The sequence below is a fragment of the Falco cherrug genome, chromosome 4, assembly GCF_023634085.1.
Source record: "Falco cherrug isolate bFalChe1 chromosome 4, bFalChe1.pri, whole genome shotgun sequence".
NCBI lineage: Eukaryota > Metazoa > Chordata > Aves > Falconiformes > Falconidae > Falco > Falco cherrug.
Window position 1 is genome coordinate 78,633,881 of NC_073700.1, and position 15,968 is coordinate 78,649,848.

Below are 15,968 nucleotides of genomic sequence, written 5' to 3' on the forward strand. Positions count from 1 at the left end.
ATGAAGTGGCCTTGCATGCTAAAATATTTTGACCCTATTGTTGATGCTGATTATGTTTCATTATGTGCTCTAGCCCTGCCTCCCTTCCCTGATGAAGCACAAGCACTTTCTGATTGTATGCACAGGCTGCTTGCACATGAACACAACACCCGTTCTGTATGTGTGCATGCCCATGCAGAACAGGTGTGGTGATGGTGACCAGGGTCAGCTGAGAGTCCAGTGATTGCCTGACAAGTCTGCAGCAACACCCCTGACAAGGCTTTTCCCTGCCTCCTGGGTGCAGCCCTCAGTTCCTGCATGGTACTTCACTGCACGCTGCGTTCTGGTGGCCTCCCTTGGGAGCTCCACTAAACTGAATTTCCTCAGGAGATTTTGCCAAATTTTATTCTGTTCCTCCATTTCAGACTCAGAGACTGCTTTCTGTACCGTAACCAACTGGGACATAAAACCATTCCCCTTCTGGACTGTCAGAGCAGAGAGGGGAGTCATAGTAGCTTGCTGGCCCAAGAGGATGGCTGCTGCTAGCTTCCTTACTTGGGAGTCCTGCTCCACTGATACGGGGCTTTGAGCAGGAGTCACTCTTAACCATGGAGTGAATGATTTCCATGTCCACCAGACATGCCAAGGAGAGGTTTGGCTGGAGAAAACGGAGGTACCTGGATTGCAGCATGGCCCTTGTTACACTGACAATCTCTTGGGACTCCAGACAAGGGCTGGTGGGATGCAACTGTACCACTGCCCCCTCAAAGTGCCACTTTCACCCCATGTGCAGGCTCCCTACGTAAGACTCCATCATGTCTGTTTCATTGTTTTTACTTGCAGTTTAGCCTGCAGCACAGCTAAAACAGACTGACAGTTTCAGAATTGTTTCTCAAAACACAGCTCTCCAAAACAGTTATTTCATGACCACCTAGCAGCCCCTGCAACAAGGCAGGCAGCCTTAAGCTGCCTCTTGTTTTTGAGGTACTTAGTAACCAGATTCTGCTAAAGCCTAACCTCTGCTGCAGCCAAGGAAGCCTGGTTTGGGACCTCCTCAGTCCCCTCCACCTTTCTAACAGCCATCTTGCCTCATCTGTGCTTCCCTGAGCCTCAGGCAAAAGCCCCTTCTATACCAGATCTCTTTTTTTCCAGTTACGTTTACTTAGAGCAGGATCCTGCCAACTGTGCCAGGTGTTACAAGAGAAGGCAATGTGACAGCATCCCCGACGCAAATGTTAGGAAGGGTGCTCCAAACACTCCCTTAGCAAGGGTAGGGAAAAAGATGCCGGGTCCCAGAAGTCAGTCACAAGCACAGTGGGAGCAGTAGGCTCTCTGTCCTGACCCAAATGACAGGAACTTCTCCCAGTCAGCCCCAATTCATCATTCACTTCGTTGCCCCCTTTCCCAGGTTCCAGCCCTTCACCACCCTCGGGTCCTCCCAAGGAAGCCACCTACTCCTATTCACAGCTTCCACTACTGGCCCTGCTGCTGGCCCTAGTTTTGGTGATATCCCTCTCTGGTGTTTATGATATAGTTGCCCTGGTGACTCCCCTTCCGTCAGTGACCCATAAAGCCACTATTTTCCATCCTATTATCTATGAGGTCTGACAGTTTCTCATACCTTCATCTTGTTAGTGCAGTCCTAGCTGATGGTTGGCAGACCCCATGGTTATTCCTTTCCCTTGGGTACATGGAACTGCTGGCAGTTCCCTACATGGCTGTCCTGGTAAATGCATATATGACCTGAGCATTACTTTAATAGTGCCTTGCATTGCTGTCTTGTTAGTATAGCCACATAGCCATAGTCAGGGTAGGCCGTTTATTCACCAACAGTAGTCTGTAGAGAAGCAGATGAATGAAAAGCAAATCTTGAAAACTCCTGGTTGTGTACTGCTTGCTAGGCATGTACCCAAGGGAAAGAAAAAAAAATTACAAAAACCATAAAACAGTTGTCTCTGTGTGGGCAGGTAAAGTGCTATAGCCATCTACTTACTATTTTATTATTCCTGAATAGTTTTGGTAACTAACTGTACATCATATTTTACAGGTTATATATACATGCACAAAATACCAAGTTTCTAAAGTAGAATAGTACAAAAGACTTAAATGCTAGGAAAACATGCTTGCAGTTATTAAGAATGATCTTTTGATTCCACTGAGGACTAAAATACAGGGTGATAGCAGTACAGGAGGGAGCATGGCACCATGCCACATGGACCTCTCAGCCATTGGCTACTTCATAAGCCCTCCTTCTTCCCAGTAACAGTAACTTGGTCAATTGCCCAAGTAGAGGGGAAAATAACAGATCAACTGTTAACTTGATCATTCACCCAGTTTGTAGTAACTTTACTAAATCTTTAAAACATTAATTCCTTGACTAACAATGGAGATGTCTGTAAATAAACACAAAGCTAGCAATCTCAAGGCGCTAAATCTAGCTATTAAACCTGAAACCTACTTGTATGAAAGGTTACTAAACATGGCTAAGGTTTTATTTAATAAATAAAACATTTCCAAGTATTTTAATTCAGAGAATATTTCCAAAGCTAGATTTTACTTTGTGTTACCCAAGAAATATAAGAATTCTGCTATGTACTGTAAGTAGCCTGGATAGTAACAAAACTGGGAACTGTGTATAAGTTCACACAGTTAAAGTCATGGTGAGAAGTAAGCTCAATCCCGGTACTTCTGCTTAGGCTCCCATCAAAAATGAAGGCAGTGATGGAAGTCAACCATGTTTGAAATCCCCAAGCCTAACTGGACATCTGCCAAACATTTAACATCAGTGCAAAAGGCAATTACCTTGTACTCCACTTTGTTAAAATCATCTGTGTCGGGTCAAATAGAAAGGAGTCACCATCTGTCCCTGAAAATAGCACTCTTAATACACAAATAGTTAAATGTAGTCAGATCTTTTTTATTGGGGAAGAGACCATTGTCAAGATGCAAAATACAATACACACACACCCCTTCAGTAAGTTTGTATCAAAGGAAATACAATAAAAAAATCTTTACATTAAAACCCCACCAAGTATCTTCAGTGTGAGTTTCCTATAAAGTGTCCTAGAACCTCTAGCAACAACAAAAAGATGCCTACAAAACTTCAGTTTCTATCAAATCCAATCCTGCAAGAGAACACTCCTCATGGATGCAAAATGGTTAAACATATACAGACACCGAGAGCCACAGAAGTGTTCTCCTTCTTGCTAAGTACATTTTCAAAGAAAACATTCTTCACTGGCAATACATGGCACATGTAACAGCATCTTTTCAGTAATTTGTTGTAAATAAATGCAACTGTTATCATGCTGCCAGGCAAGAAAGCTACAGTACTGTTGCACTCTCTGAGGCCCTAAATATATGTTAAGAAAAATCAAGTGTTCTTCCCAGTACCAAATGGGAAGTATTCAGGGAATTCATGGATAATTTTTAGTGCTTCATTGTAGAGTTCCATATCTGAAAGAGGGCAAAGATAATGGTTAATGACGCATACACTAAACTCCCCACAAGCAAATGACACCACTGAAGCACTGCTTATTTTAAAGCAGTACAGCTGAGTGTTTCCAGTCTCCCTCATCTTCCTCCAGAAAGCAAGCAAAGAGGTTGTTGCTGCCTTATGAAAAGATGGGGATTACTTTGAGCTGTACAATCACACAAGGTCCAGTGAGGGCAAGAACCATGCAGCCAGGAGAGGAAGTACAATCAGACCGTGGCAATTATCTAGACTGGCTCCAGCTTCAAGTCAGTTCCTACAGTTTGAAAGTAAAACGGTGTATTTTGTACAGAATTTTCCCCCTGACGCTCTCCTCTACTTTCTACTCCACATTCAGCAGCCTGAAGAAAGACCTTGTCCACAAGAAAATATAATTAAGCTCCCCCTTCTTACTTACTGAAGAAGAGTTCAGAACTCAAAATGAATTTGTTGTAAGATACATTCTTACTTACCAAACGGACTTTTGTCTTCTCTGAACTGGACATAGGATGCACACATGATGGTTGCCTGATTTGTTACTCTTCCCACTACTTCAATAACTCCCGAGATCTCTTCGTCTAGCTGGAAAACATACCAAATATGCAATTGTTATCACTAAATTAGGTGCTGTCTCTACTGCACAGCACCTAAGCTAAGAACTCTCCACAAGTATTTTAACTGTGTCATTTAATCTAGGACACAGAACAGAGGATTTTAATGCACTGCATTCAAACTTGAGTAAATTGCAGAACCCCCTAAGAGCAAAGGGGGGTATCATACATGCCGTAAAGCAGTTCCAGTACTCCAGATTCAGGAGGTATAACTGGAAATTATTTCTTAAGTAATCTGTCAGTAAGTGTTATTGTCAATGTCTTTGTATTCTGAACAAGCCTCTGACCAAGTAAGGAAGAGAGCTAAAAATTTTATCTTACTCCAAAACCATACAGCATGAACATATTCTCTTTCTTTTTTGAGGATACTAATTTTAAAGAGTGTGGTACTATTTCAGTAATGTTTTTCCAGTATCTAAATCTTAGTTTAAACTTTCTAGTAAGTCTCCTGGAACACAGCAATAGAATCCCTCCCCTCCCCTCTGAATAATTTTGGGTTCTCTGTTGAATGGAAGAACTACACACGCACACAAACAAAAGAACCTATTAAAGGGGAAAAAAAAAAAAAAGTAGAAAGCATTTTAATTAGCAAATCTAGGTTCCTCCACTGACATTAGGCAAACCAAAGAAATCACATGAACCTGGCATGTTTTTTCTGCACACGCTAGTTTCTCCTACAGCAGTGGAACACAGACTGTGAAGTGCCCAACATTGCAGCTATGCGTTTATGAAATTCAACCATATGTTCTGTTATGGAAAGTTGTGGAATCATTGGTCAGATGCTGACATCTTAAGTTTTAACAATCCAAGGCAGGAAATCTTTTCATGAACTCAAGAAAGCATTAAGAGACAGGCAGAACTTGTAATAAAGACATTTTCTTGCAGTCTGAAGATTAAGTCAGCAAGCTTCACATTTGTAAGGCAAAACGCTGCCAGATCAAACTGCATTTTTCATCACTAGGGAGAGGCTCCTGTCTGGAAAGTCAGAAAGTACCATGCACAATTACTTCATGTGGAAATGGCAAGATTTCTCAGCGTTTAAGAACTTATTCAGCCAAAATGCTAAAAAGACTACTGTGGTAGTTTGACCCTGGCTGAATGCCAGGTGCCCACCAAAGCTGCTCTGTCACTGCCCCCTCAGCCAGACAGGGGAGAGAAAATACAACAAATGGCTCGTGGGTCAAGATAAGGACAGTGAGATCACTCAGCAATGACTGTCACGGGCAAAACAGACTTGACTCAGGGAAATTAATTTATTACCGATAAAATGAGAGAAAACACCTTCCCCTCACCCCTCCCTTCTTCCCAGACTTCACTTAAGGCCTCAATTTCTCTGCCTCCTCCCCCTGAACAGCACAAGGGAATGGGGGTTATGATCAGTTCATCACATGTTCCTGCCACTCCTTCCTCCTCACACTCTTGCCCTGCTCCACCACAGGGCTCCTCTCACAGGAGACAGCTTTCCACAAACTTCTCCAACATGAGTCCTTCCATGGGCTGTAGCTCTTCACAAACTGCTCCAGCATGGGTCCCTTCCACAGGGCGCAGTTCTTCAGGAATAGATTGCTCCAGCATGGGTCCCTTGTGGGGTCACAAATCCTGCCAGCAAACCTGCTCCAGTGTGGGCTTCCCATGAGCCACAGCCTCCTTTGGGCATCCACCTGCTCCGGTGTGGGGTCCTCCCTGGGCTGCAGCTGGAGATTTGCTCCACCATGGACCTCCCTGGGCTGCAGGGGCACGGCCTGCCTCACCGTGGGCTTCACCAGGGGCTGCAGGGGAATCTCTGTGGCACCTCCTCCCCCACCTTCTGCTCTGGCCTTCACATCTGCAGAGCTGTTGCTCTCACATAGTCTCACTCCTCTCTTCCGCTGGTGCAAATTTCCCCCTCCCCTTCTTAAATGTATTAACCCAGAGGTGTAACCACTGTTGCTGATTAGCTCAGCCTTGACCAGTGGTGGGTCTGTCTTGGAGCTGGCTGGCATCGGGTCCACTGGACATGGGGGAAGCTTCTGGCATCTTCTCACAGAAGCCACCACTGTATCCTCCCCACGCTAACCCACTACAACTATACATATGTTCAGTTAAACTAGCACGTTCACCATCACAACAAGAATAATCCTTTACAACATTTGCTAGAGGGGAAAAAAATAGTTCAAGACAAAAGAGAATGCCAGTGTTAATTCTTTTAGTGGTACATGATGACAAAAGAAGTAATATTTTTGTGTAGTAGTTATAAGTACCTCTTATACACATTGCATTCATTGCTTGATTTTTTATTTTTTTAAGGAAGAATGCTTCAAGCTAACTGTGAAGTTTACTGGAATGCTACAAGTGTTCTAAGAGGACACAGAAATGTCAACTCAAAAAACTTGACAATTCTATATTCTTGTGGGTTTTGGATTACCTTCACAGAATATTGTTAGGTATATAAAGGCAGTAATAAAAAGGGAGGAAAAGGTGAAATTAAAATAAAGCTAATACATGTAGCATAATATATTACACTGTAAACAACAAATAGAGTAAGACAAAGTAGCCAGACAGGGATGTATCTGGCAAGGAACGAGTTCCCTCTCTTAGCACCGGGTAAAAACTGATGTAGACCAAGTCAGTTCATGAATATGAAGACTGCAAGTTAGCTGGAAGATGGAAGATGCAGAGACAATAAAACGGGTGGAAAAGGGAGAAATCAGAGTTGTTTTTTTACTTCAGGACTAAAAATTCAGTACATGTGAGGCAGGGGTCCTCAAACTACGGCCCGTGGGCTGGATATGGGTCCTCAATCTGGCCCCAGGTATTTACAGACCCCCCCCGCCGGGGGCTGGGGGGGGAAACCAAGCAGCCGCAGATGACTGCCTGCCACTGCATCCGCGCGCCGGCCCCCTGGTTAAAAAGTGTGAGGACCCCTGGTGTAAGGGATGCACAGGTTTCAGATGGGACAAAACCTCAGGAAAAGACACAGATGTGCTTTTTTCCGGACTAAAAACGCAATACGTGCAAGGCACTCACAGGTTTCCGACGGCACAAAACCTCTGGTATTCACAAGAGACGAGACAACATCAAGTATTTCCAAAGTATTCCTTAACTTACAGGCTCGCTCAACTCCACAGTTGCATGTTTTCCTTTTCCATCCGAAAGCACGAAAAGCTTCCCAGTAGGATGAATCTACAAAAGACGTTAAGCCCGTGAGCTCAGAAGGCAAGCGTTACAGGTTTAGCCGCCTCAACCACAACTGCGCAACGGGCCTTTCTTCCAAAGATCCGCTACAGCCGCTTCCCAACCCGCCCCCGGGCCTAACTGGAGCCGCCGGCTTCCCTCCGGCCAAGCCGCCACAGGCCGCACCTGGCAAGGCCCCAGCCCCACAGGGCTCCCACACTGGGCTCCAGCCCAAAGCTTCACCCCGGGGCAAGGCCCCGCTACCCGCCCTGAGACCCCGCGGCGCCACCCAAAAGGCAGCGACCGACCGCCGAGCAGCTCACGGACCTTCTCGACGCGGCCCACGAAGCAGACGGGCTTCCCGATGTGCTGCGCCAGGTGGCTGGTGGCGATGCGCGGCCGCGGCACCTCATGGATGTCCTCCATGGCGGCACGGTTTCCCGCCCTTTGCGGAAGAGGAGGGGGGAGGTGGGGGTGGGGAGCACCGTTACCTCAGGCAACGGGGAGTGCGGAGGGCGCCGGGGCGGGACTTCCCCGTCGCCTGACGCGACCCGGAAGCGGAGGCGGAGGTCGGTGAGCAGTGACGGTGGCGGCGGCGGCGGGCGGCCGGGCCGGTGGGTGACGCCGGGGTGGGTGTCGCTGCTGCCGCGGCGGGGAGGCCGGCGGCGGGGAGGCCGGCGGGGGGGCCCCGGCCCCCCCGCCGGCCTCCCCGCCGCGGCCCTTCTCCTTCCAGCCCTATGCTATCATTTAATCCTTTTCTCTTAAATCATCCTGCACTGTTCTCCCCTAACGCCTGTCTTCCCTCTTCCTTTACATACTGCCTCCCCTCAGGTTACCGCTGCCCCAGCCAGGCATCCCCCATCACCTGTCTGTTAACCCGTTTTTACTGCCCGTAGTTGATACTCGAAACGTTGCTGCCATACCCACGTATTTCCATAGGCACAGTTATAAACCGGGGGAGGAGCGGCTGGAGATCAGCCCTGCGGAGAGGAATCTGGGGGTGCTGGTTGACAGCGGGGTCAATGTCAGCCAAGGGGGCAGCCTGTATCCTGGGGGGCGTCAAACACAGTGCAACCAGCCGGTCAAAAGAGGTGACTTGTCCTGCTGTGCTCAGTGTTGGTGCGGCCTCACCTGAGTGCTGCGGGCAGTTCTGGGGCCCACCACTGAAGAAGGATGTTAAGGTACTCGAATGTGTCCAGAGGAGGGCAACAAAGCTGGTGAAATGGCTGGAAGGAGCAGCTAAGGGCTTTGGGTTTGTCTGGTTTGGAGGAGGCTGAGGGGTGACCTCATCACCCTCTACACCTTCCTGAGGAGGGGAAGGGGAGAGGGGGTGCTGATCCCTTCTCCCTGGTACCCACTGACAGGACATGTGGGAATGGTTCTGAGCTGCACCAGGGGAGCTTCATACTTGACTGGCTGGACGTTAGGGAATGGTCCTGAGCTGCACCAGGGGAGGTTCATACTTGACTGGCTGGACGTTAGGAAGCATTTCTTTACTGAGAGGGTGATCAAACACTGGAACAGGCTTCCTAGAGACATGGTTGGTGCCCTGCGCCTCTCTGTATTTAAGAGGCATTTGGACAAAGCCCTTAATAACGTGCTTTAGCTTTTGGTCAGCCCTGAAGTGGTCAGGCAGTTGGACTAGATGATTGTTGTAGGTCCCTTCCTACCAAACTGTTCTGTTCTATTAATTTTCATTTCACCAATGAAGAGCTTATGGTCGATTGCCAGGGTTAAAGCGACTGATTGACATCAGACAGAGCTATCACCTGGACATAGCACTCTCACCACATGTTTTGCCTTTTTCCATGTGTTTTCCCCAAGTGTCCCTTCCATGGAGAGGTTCCTCCCAGTTGCCCTTGTGTCAAAGGCAGCTAATGGTGTCCTGGGCTGCATTCAACATAGCGTTGCCAGCAGATTGAGGGAAGTGATCCTTCCCCACTACTCAGCGCTGGTGAGGCCACGTCTGGAGTGCTGGGTCTAAGTTGTGGGTACGAAAGGGATGTGGACATACTGGAGAGAGTCCAGTGAAGAGCCTCAACCACGATGAAGAAACTGGAACATCTTACATATGAGGAAAAGCTGAGAGAGCTGGGACTGTTTGGCCTAGAGAAGAGAAGGCTCAGACAGCTGTTACTAATTCATATAAATACCTGAGAGGAAGGTGCAAAAAGGGTGGGGCTAGGCTCTTCAGTGGAGCCCAGTGACAGGACCAGAGGCAGTGGGCACAAACTAAAACACAGGAGGTTCCCTTTGAACATCAGGGAATGCTTTTTTCGCTGTGAGAGTGACTAAGCACTGGCACAGGTTTCCCAGAGAGGCTGTGAAGACTCCATCCTTGGAGACAGTCAAAAGCTGCCTGGATGTGGTCCTGGGCAACCAGCTCTAGGTGGCCCTGCTTAAGCAGGGGGTTGGACAAGATGACCTCCAGAGGTCATTTCCAACCTCAGCCGTTCTGTGGTTCTATTTTCTTTTTGTTTCCAGGACTGACGTATCGGGAAATATTTGAGAAAATCTAACTGCTGCAGCTTAAAAGGGTGATCCCAACACCACCTATGTGCTGGCTTCTCTTCTAAACAGCAGTGGGTTAGTTCAGCTTGCTAAGCAACAAAGAGTGTTTTTTGATAGTTGGCTGGGTTACTGTTGTGACGGCTTGGCATCCTGAACCAGCGTGCCAAGGAAGCAAGCTACCGACATGAGGCCAGGCAGGGGAGTGCGGTGCGGCTATATCTTCGATAGGATGTAGCTGGTTGTCATCTCCTCAGTGTCACTATGCCTCACCGTTTCAGTAGTTTATTTGCAGGATAATATCATTATCATCTTAGTGTATCTTCAGAGATTCTAAAGGAAAGATCTCAAATGTAACAGTTGGAGCAAGGTGCAGGGGGCTGCAGCAAAGTGGCTCTTCTAGGGCTATTTGCCACATTTCAAGGGTCAGCTGCTAGAAAAACAAGTTGTAGAAGTTCTTACAAATATGTGTCTGTATTGTGCTTAGCAGCTTTTGAAGGATTACAGTTACAAAAGAACTGTTTGCAGGGAAAGAATTAGGTTTCAACCTATTGGATATTGTATCTAAAAAACACCTAGCTTTCTGTTTAGCGTGTTTTATCTTCTTCAGGGTTTTGACTATTACTTCACTCCTATACTTCCTACTTTCACCTGTACTTTCATTGCCCAACTTGATTGTGGTTGATTTTTTTCATGATTCAGCATCTTTGAGTGGTTTTGTGCTATGGTAATTTGGGTTGCATAGTTCTTGGTATTTCTGCTTCCTTTAAATTTTTTGGAAATTTTAAAATTCAATATTCACAATTTATGTAAACAAAGAAGTCTTTGTTAGTGTTTTGTTATATATCCCTTTTTTTGTATTCCTGTTTCTCTTGATACTTACTTTCTTCTGTTTTCAAGAAGCACAGACTTGGGAATATGACTAATATTAACGCCAGATAAAAGAAATTACATGGGTTTTTTTTCTTCTTCACATAGTAACTTACATTAGGCCAAAAGCTTTTGAATTGTTCTTTTTGTGTCACCGAGAAATCTTTTTGACATGCATGTTCTTGACTCTTAAATTGGTTGGGTTTGTGTCATAAGCAGGGCTGTACAAGGCTGTAACCATCTTGCTCTTTTTCTGATTACTACTTGATTGGTGAATCACAGCGGATGCTAATACGGATAAGAAAATTCCTCTGATGCTCTGTTCTCTCCTTCCATAGGTGATATATCTTAAACTGCTAGATATGAAATTGTTCTCATGCTTTCTTTAATGTTAGTTTTGTATCTCGTTCTGACCTCATTTGATCATTTATGTGATTACTGGCAGTGCCACTGCAATTCTACTTTGCTGTGTTCCTGGGCATCCTCTCTTTATCTTAGTCTGCATCTTTGGTGTTTTTAATATTAAGTTACATTTCTTCTCCTGTCACTTGTGAACATGCAGGAAAAAGCTGAAAAGTAATGCTAAATATGCTAGGATCTTCATTGAATAGAAAATTTTTATTGGGTTTAATGTATTGGTTTGGCTCAAAGGTCACCCATACTTCTTGTCAAAGGAGACTGACAAAATGCAGGAGGAATAAATTAACCCCTTTGTGCAGCTCTGTAACTCATCTTTGTCCAGTCCCATGTATGTTCTTAGAGCCTCACAGAAAGATAAAATATTGTTTGCAGCCTCACAGAATTGTTGTAGTTCACAGTTTATTACTTGCTGATGACTGAAGCGGTGCCAAAAGCATTATTCTTAACTATCAGCGATTGAGATTGGAGAAAGAAAAAATTGTGTTCACTTTTTGGCGAGGGGGGAAACATGAGGAGAAGGGAATTGCATATTCCTACCAAGGGAGATTTTTATCTTTAGGCAGTGAATTCAATTTCAGGTCTCCTATAGAAATAAAATTAATCCCATCTGGAAGGGAAAAGTGCTGTGCTATATAGGAGAAATTACTGCAGGAACATGGTGCTATCTCTGAATGGCGGGTATTTTTCATGTGATTTTATGCTGACAGCTTTAAAAAAAAACAACGACCACAACTAAGTGCTTTTTTCTCTAGTGTCTGTGACCATGCATCCAGGTCCACAAACTTCAAATTTAATTTTTACTCTGAAATTAAACTTGTGCTGAAACTGGTTTTTCTCAGCTTTCCTTAACTGAAACCTCATCTTATCTACAAGTAGTAAAACTCCAGCCTGATTCTGCAAGTACTTAAACTGTGTTCTTATCTTCATGAGCACAAGTGTTTCCATTCAGCCTTGTGTTTCTTTGTTGGACAGGGGCTTTGTTCTGTTTTTAACATGTATTTCAAGAAATTTAGTGGCTGCATTTCCCCTTGCTGGAGAGATTTATGTTTACTTTTGAAGTCCCACAGTTGATAAAATTCTTAAGAGAGCAAATATCACTAATGTCCCAGCGTTGCCTGTCTACAGCTTTTGCTTTACCTATGCCATAATGTATACAGCTGTACTGTATGTTTCCATGCCCTGCTTCTATTTTGTTAATCACTCTGTTACTTAGTTTAAACTTAATACTGTGTTCAACAATGGTACTGAAATACCGTAAGTACTAGTTGGTGAGCTTCTTCCTCTGCATCGGTTATGCAGGCCTGAAATCTACAAGCACAGGTTTTGTTTTTAAGTGGTGAGAAGGAAACAGCCTCACTAAGCACATTAGTCTTTTTATTGTGGGGACACTTTACCATCTCCCCAGCATTCACAATCACAAAATATAATATATGCTGTTTTCTTAAGTGGTTGTAAAAGCCTAAGAGCTTGAGACCTGAGCTTAGGGGATACTTTTGTTAGCTTTGTTTTTCTGCTTCAAGCAAAAGGATGTGTGGCGTTCCTTTTTGTTTTGTTTTCTGTTTGAGAAATACTGCTGACAGTAGAATTAAGTTAAAGCTACTTCAGAAACTGAAAACTACAAACTAAAGATCAACCCTCATATATGTAGATAAGGTGAATTTTGTGGGTTTTAGAAAAAAATGGGATACTCAGGTTGCCTTCTGTCAATGAAAGGAAAAAAAATCTAGTATGTGACGGTGCTTGTAACATTAATTTGGCTAAATCAAGTTGTACTGATTGTTAATTTACTCTGAATTGAAATGCCTGTTGTCCTTTAGGTAGAGATGTTTAGGTATGTTAAATATGCAGGATTTAAAAGGTGACAAATGTGTGGTTTCCTATACAACTCTTGTATGCCATGTATATACTGACTAAGATGCTTTTCTTTGTGCAAGAAAGAAGGGAAGGGGAACACTGTAATAGAGCTGAAAACTGCACAATAATGCAGATCTCAAAGAGAAAAAAATGTGATTGGAGCAACTGCAGCTCTGGCACCTGAAGTGGCTGTCTGGAATCTGAGCCTTACCAAAGCTATCTGTAAGATTTTATACATCAAGTTGATTTTGCTTCTTCGTGCACACTTAGGATGAAGGTAAAACGGCATTTTAAACTGTTCCACAACTGCCTTTCTCCTTCATACATCATTGGAGCAGAAACCTGACTCTTGAGCATTACAGCACAGGTTTTTACCACTTGAGCTATGGGACTGACAACCCTAATTGGTAGCAGGAGAAGAGTTATTCCCTGAGGGCTGAAAAAGGAATATGCTGCTGGCGCCATGTGTTGAGCCTGGGTGTGGGGGAAGGTAAGGAATAAATGAGATAATTAGGAGTTTCTACTGTGTAATCTCCATGGAACTGGAAATGTCAGTATTTATGTGGTAAGGTAGGAAAACAAGCAAAAAATAATGAAGCGCAGATAAATAACTTTTTTTTTTTTAATTACTGCATACTCGGGATTGGATGGTTTGTTCTGTTCTTGTGTACATCAGTGTAGTTTATTTGCTTGCTAGAAATTGTACTGCGTCAGTATAAGCAAGCAGCAGCTGGCCAGCCTGTGGGATAGTCAATCTTTAAATCTCAGGTGTGAGACCAGTTTGAATTGTTGCTGCTTTTGCCGTGTTCTATTTATATACTGTTCCTTAAAGCCAGTGCTTAGGCTTCATACAAGGCTCTGTGATCTACAGTGTGGAAGTGTTGCTGTCACTTGTAACAGCAGCATGAGGCAGTTTGTATCGGTGGCTGGAGGCAAGCACACCTTCGAGGGGTGACTGCTGCTGCGGTGCCTTTTTCCTTTTCTCACTGTCCCAGCACTACAGACAGAGCTGCGGTTGCAGGAGTGGTCGGGGGAGATTCAGTTGCTGCATTCAGTCGTGCCAGTTAGGTAGTAAATAGTAAGTAGGTGGTGGTACACCAGTAGTCCTCTCAATAAGCTGAACCTGTGAACATGTGCTTTGTATAGTTCTGTTGGTTGTTCTTCACAAGAGTGATGCTTCCTTATAGAGCTTTTTTTACAACTTTTTTTGGAAGAAGAGAAACTATCTTCAGTCTGCATCTTAAAAGTTCAGAATAATGAGACAATTGGCTTATAAGAATGTTTCACGCTGTAGCTGTTTCGTGGTGGTTCACAGGACTTAATTTTGTGAAAGCTGGCCCAACTACCTATTTTCTGGCAAATGCTTATGGGGTTTTTAATATGAATTTGTCCTTTTAAAGCTATTCAGAATTGCTTCTATGTAATCTTCCAGTCCTGAGAGAGAAGAGATACTGAACATAGTCTTTTGCAGTTAACGTTTTTATCCCACTGGTTTCCTTGTTTTGTTCTAGCTGTTGTGAACTCAAGAGTTCTTAGCTGCTTTGAAAGATTCTTTTAACGAATTATTGTTACAAAAAATTTGCTATATAAAATTTTGTTCCAGTTTCTTTTAAGGGAATCAGGGGTAATTTAATCAGATCCACTCAAGTGTTAAGCTGACTCTAAGATTGTACACTGGAAAAATGAAAGTAGATACTATGCTAATGTTGTAGGGGTAGCTGGGTCGGTCTTTTTAATTGATGCACAGACACTTAAGCCTGAAAATCTCTAGTGCAATTTGTTTTATTCAAGTATTCCTGCATTATAAAGCTTCATTTTATATAGGATCATATTTGGGGCTTCAAAGTTTAGATCCTTTAGAACCAAATATGATGAGAAAGTTTGTGTAACAACAATTCAAAGTAGCAGAAAAATATGGAAACATGCTGGGTAAATGCTGAAGGGAGTTTCGTTCTTCTGCATTCCTTTTTATTTTTTTAATGGTTCCACTCCATTCATAACTTTATAGAAAAGCCTTTTATATGTCACTCTCTTTTTGCCTGTTGAAGTCAATTGCTACATCAACAAGGTAATCTGTCTGACATACAAATGCCTGATATTTCAAATGTGGTAATAAAGATTAAGCTGTGATATCATGTATGTGGCCTTTGGCATGGTGTGAACTTCTCCTGGTAAATTCTGTTATCTCATATTTATTTAACGTTCTGTCTTCATTTTAGATAACAACTTAGAAGAAAAAAACCAAAGAGGCTATGTTCAGCTTCTTCCGAAAAAGTCAAGATTCAAAGAAGGTTACAGTGCCAGAAAGAGAAGCAGATGGATTTGTTATTGTGGGTAAGTGGTGCTTCTGTATAAGGCGATTCTTATCATCTTTGCAATGTAAAAATTTAGTTAAGATGCTTAGACCAAATGAAATGTTAAAAGAAGCCATGATAAAAATTGTTCAGGATTCTTACTTTTCTTGAAGGAGTTCATATTCCTAGCCTCATAATTTGGACTAAATAGCTGAAATTTTATTTACGTAAGTATTAAGTCTTATTCAAGAGCATTGAAAATGTAGTTTCTTGTTTTACTGTCATATTCTGAGCAAGGAGAAGTTACATCTTTACAAAAAAAAGAAAGCTCAGTGTTGAGGCTTTTAGCTTTATGATTAGCATTGTGGGAAGAGAGCATCTTACTGCAGTTGTCAGAGGACTGGTTTTTTTTCTCAGATTCCTTCCTTTTAGTGTTACCCCCAAATGTTGGGGTTTTTTTTTGTGTTAGAAGCCAAGAAGCATCTGTGTATTTCTAGTCACACGACAAACGTAGATGTTCTGTCTCAGAATCTGACCTCTTAGTTTGATGAAAATTAAGCAATTTAGGGTTTTCAAAGTATTTTGAAAGATATTTCAAAGATTCAAAAACTAATCTGAGGTGTACTCACCTGTGAACTGGCTGAGTTTGCAGCATTGATCAAGATCTGACAGTCTTGTAGGATGGCTCACACATGCAGAAGATGAAGAATTTATTGCTGTCATGCTGTAACTGATCCTTTTCTTTTTCCTCTTTTGAAAATTTGTGTTTTCCTCCTTGTAAATCTGTCATCATCAATATTCAGCTTC

General features: G+C 43.5%; 2 protein-coding genes across 6 annotated transcripts in view; one reads left to right on the forward strand and one right to left on the reverse strand.

Annotated features, from left to right (window-relative positions):
- Positions 1-2,875: 2,875 nt before the first annotated feature.
- Positions 2,876-7,747, reverse strand: RPA3 (replication protein A3). 3 transcript variants are annotated; one of them, XM_005432105.4, is made up of 4 exons: positions 7,543-7,747; positions 7,150-7,224; positions 3,925-4,033; positions 2,876-3,435 (listed from the first exon to the last, which is right to left on the reverse strand). In XM_005432105.4, the coding sequence occupies exons 1-4, from the start codon at positions 7,639-7,641 to the stop codon at positions 3,353-3,355; spliced, it is 366 nt and encodes a 121-aa protein (XP_005432162.1). In that variant the 5' UTR covers positions 7,642-7,747; the 3' UTR covers positions 2,876-3,352. The 3 variants fall into 3 exon arrangements, with proteins under 3 accessions (XP_005432162.1, XP_014132267.1, XP_055562854.1); XM_014276792.3 differs by lacking the exon at positions 2,876-3,435 and adding an exon at positions 3,601-3,728 and having other exon boundaries at positions 7,543-7,717; XM_055706879.1 differs by lacking the exon at positions 2,876-3,435 and adding an exon at positions 3,604-3,825 and having other exon boundaries at positions 7,543-7,716.
- The window catches only part of UMAD1 (UBAP1-MVB12-associated (UMA) domain containing 1), an 81,454-nt gene continuing 73,177 nt past the window's right edge, over positions 7,692-15,968 (forward strand). The window contains exons 1-2 of one of the 3 annotated variants that reach the window (XM_055706877.1): positions 7,692-7,784; positions 15,087-15,201. In XM_055706877.1, coding sequence (XP_055562852.1) covers positions 15,120-15,201 — 82 coding nt within the window. In that variant the 5' untranslated portion in view covers positions 7,692-7,784; positions 15,087-15,119. Of the gene's footprint in view, positions 7,845-15,086; positions 15,202-15,968 lie in introns of all 3 variants that reach the window. The other 2 variants (XM_055706878.1, XM_055706876.1) reach the window with 2 other exon arrangements.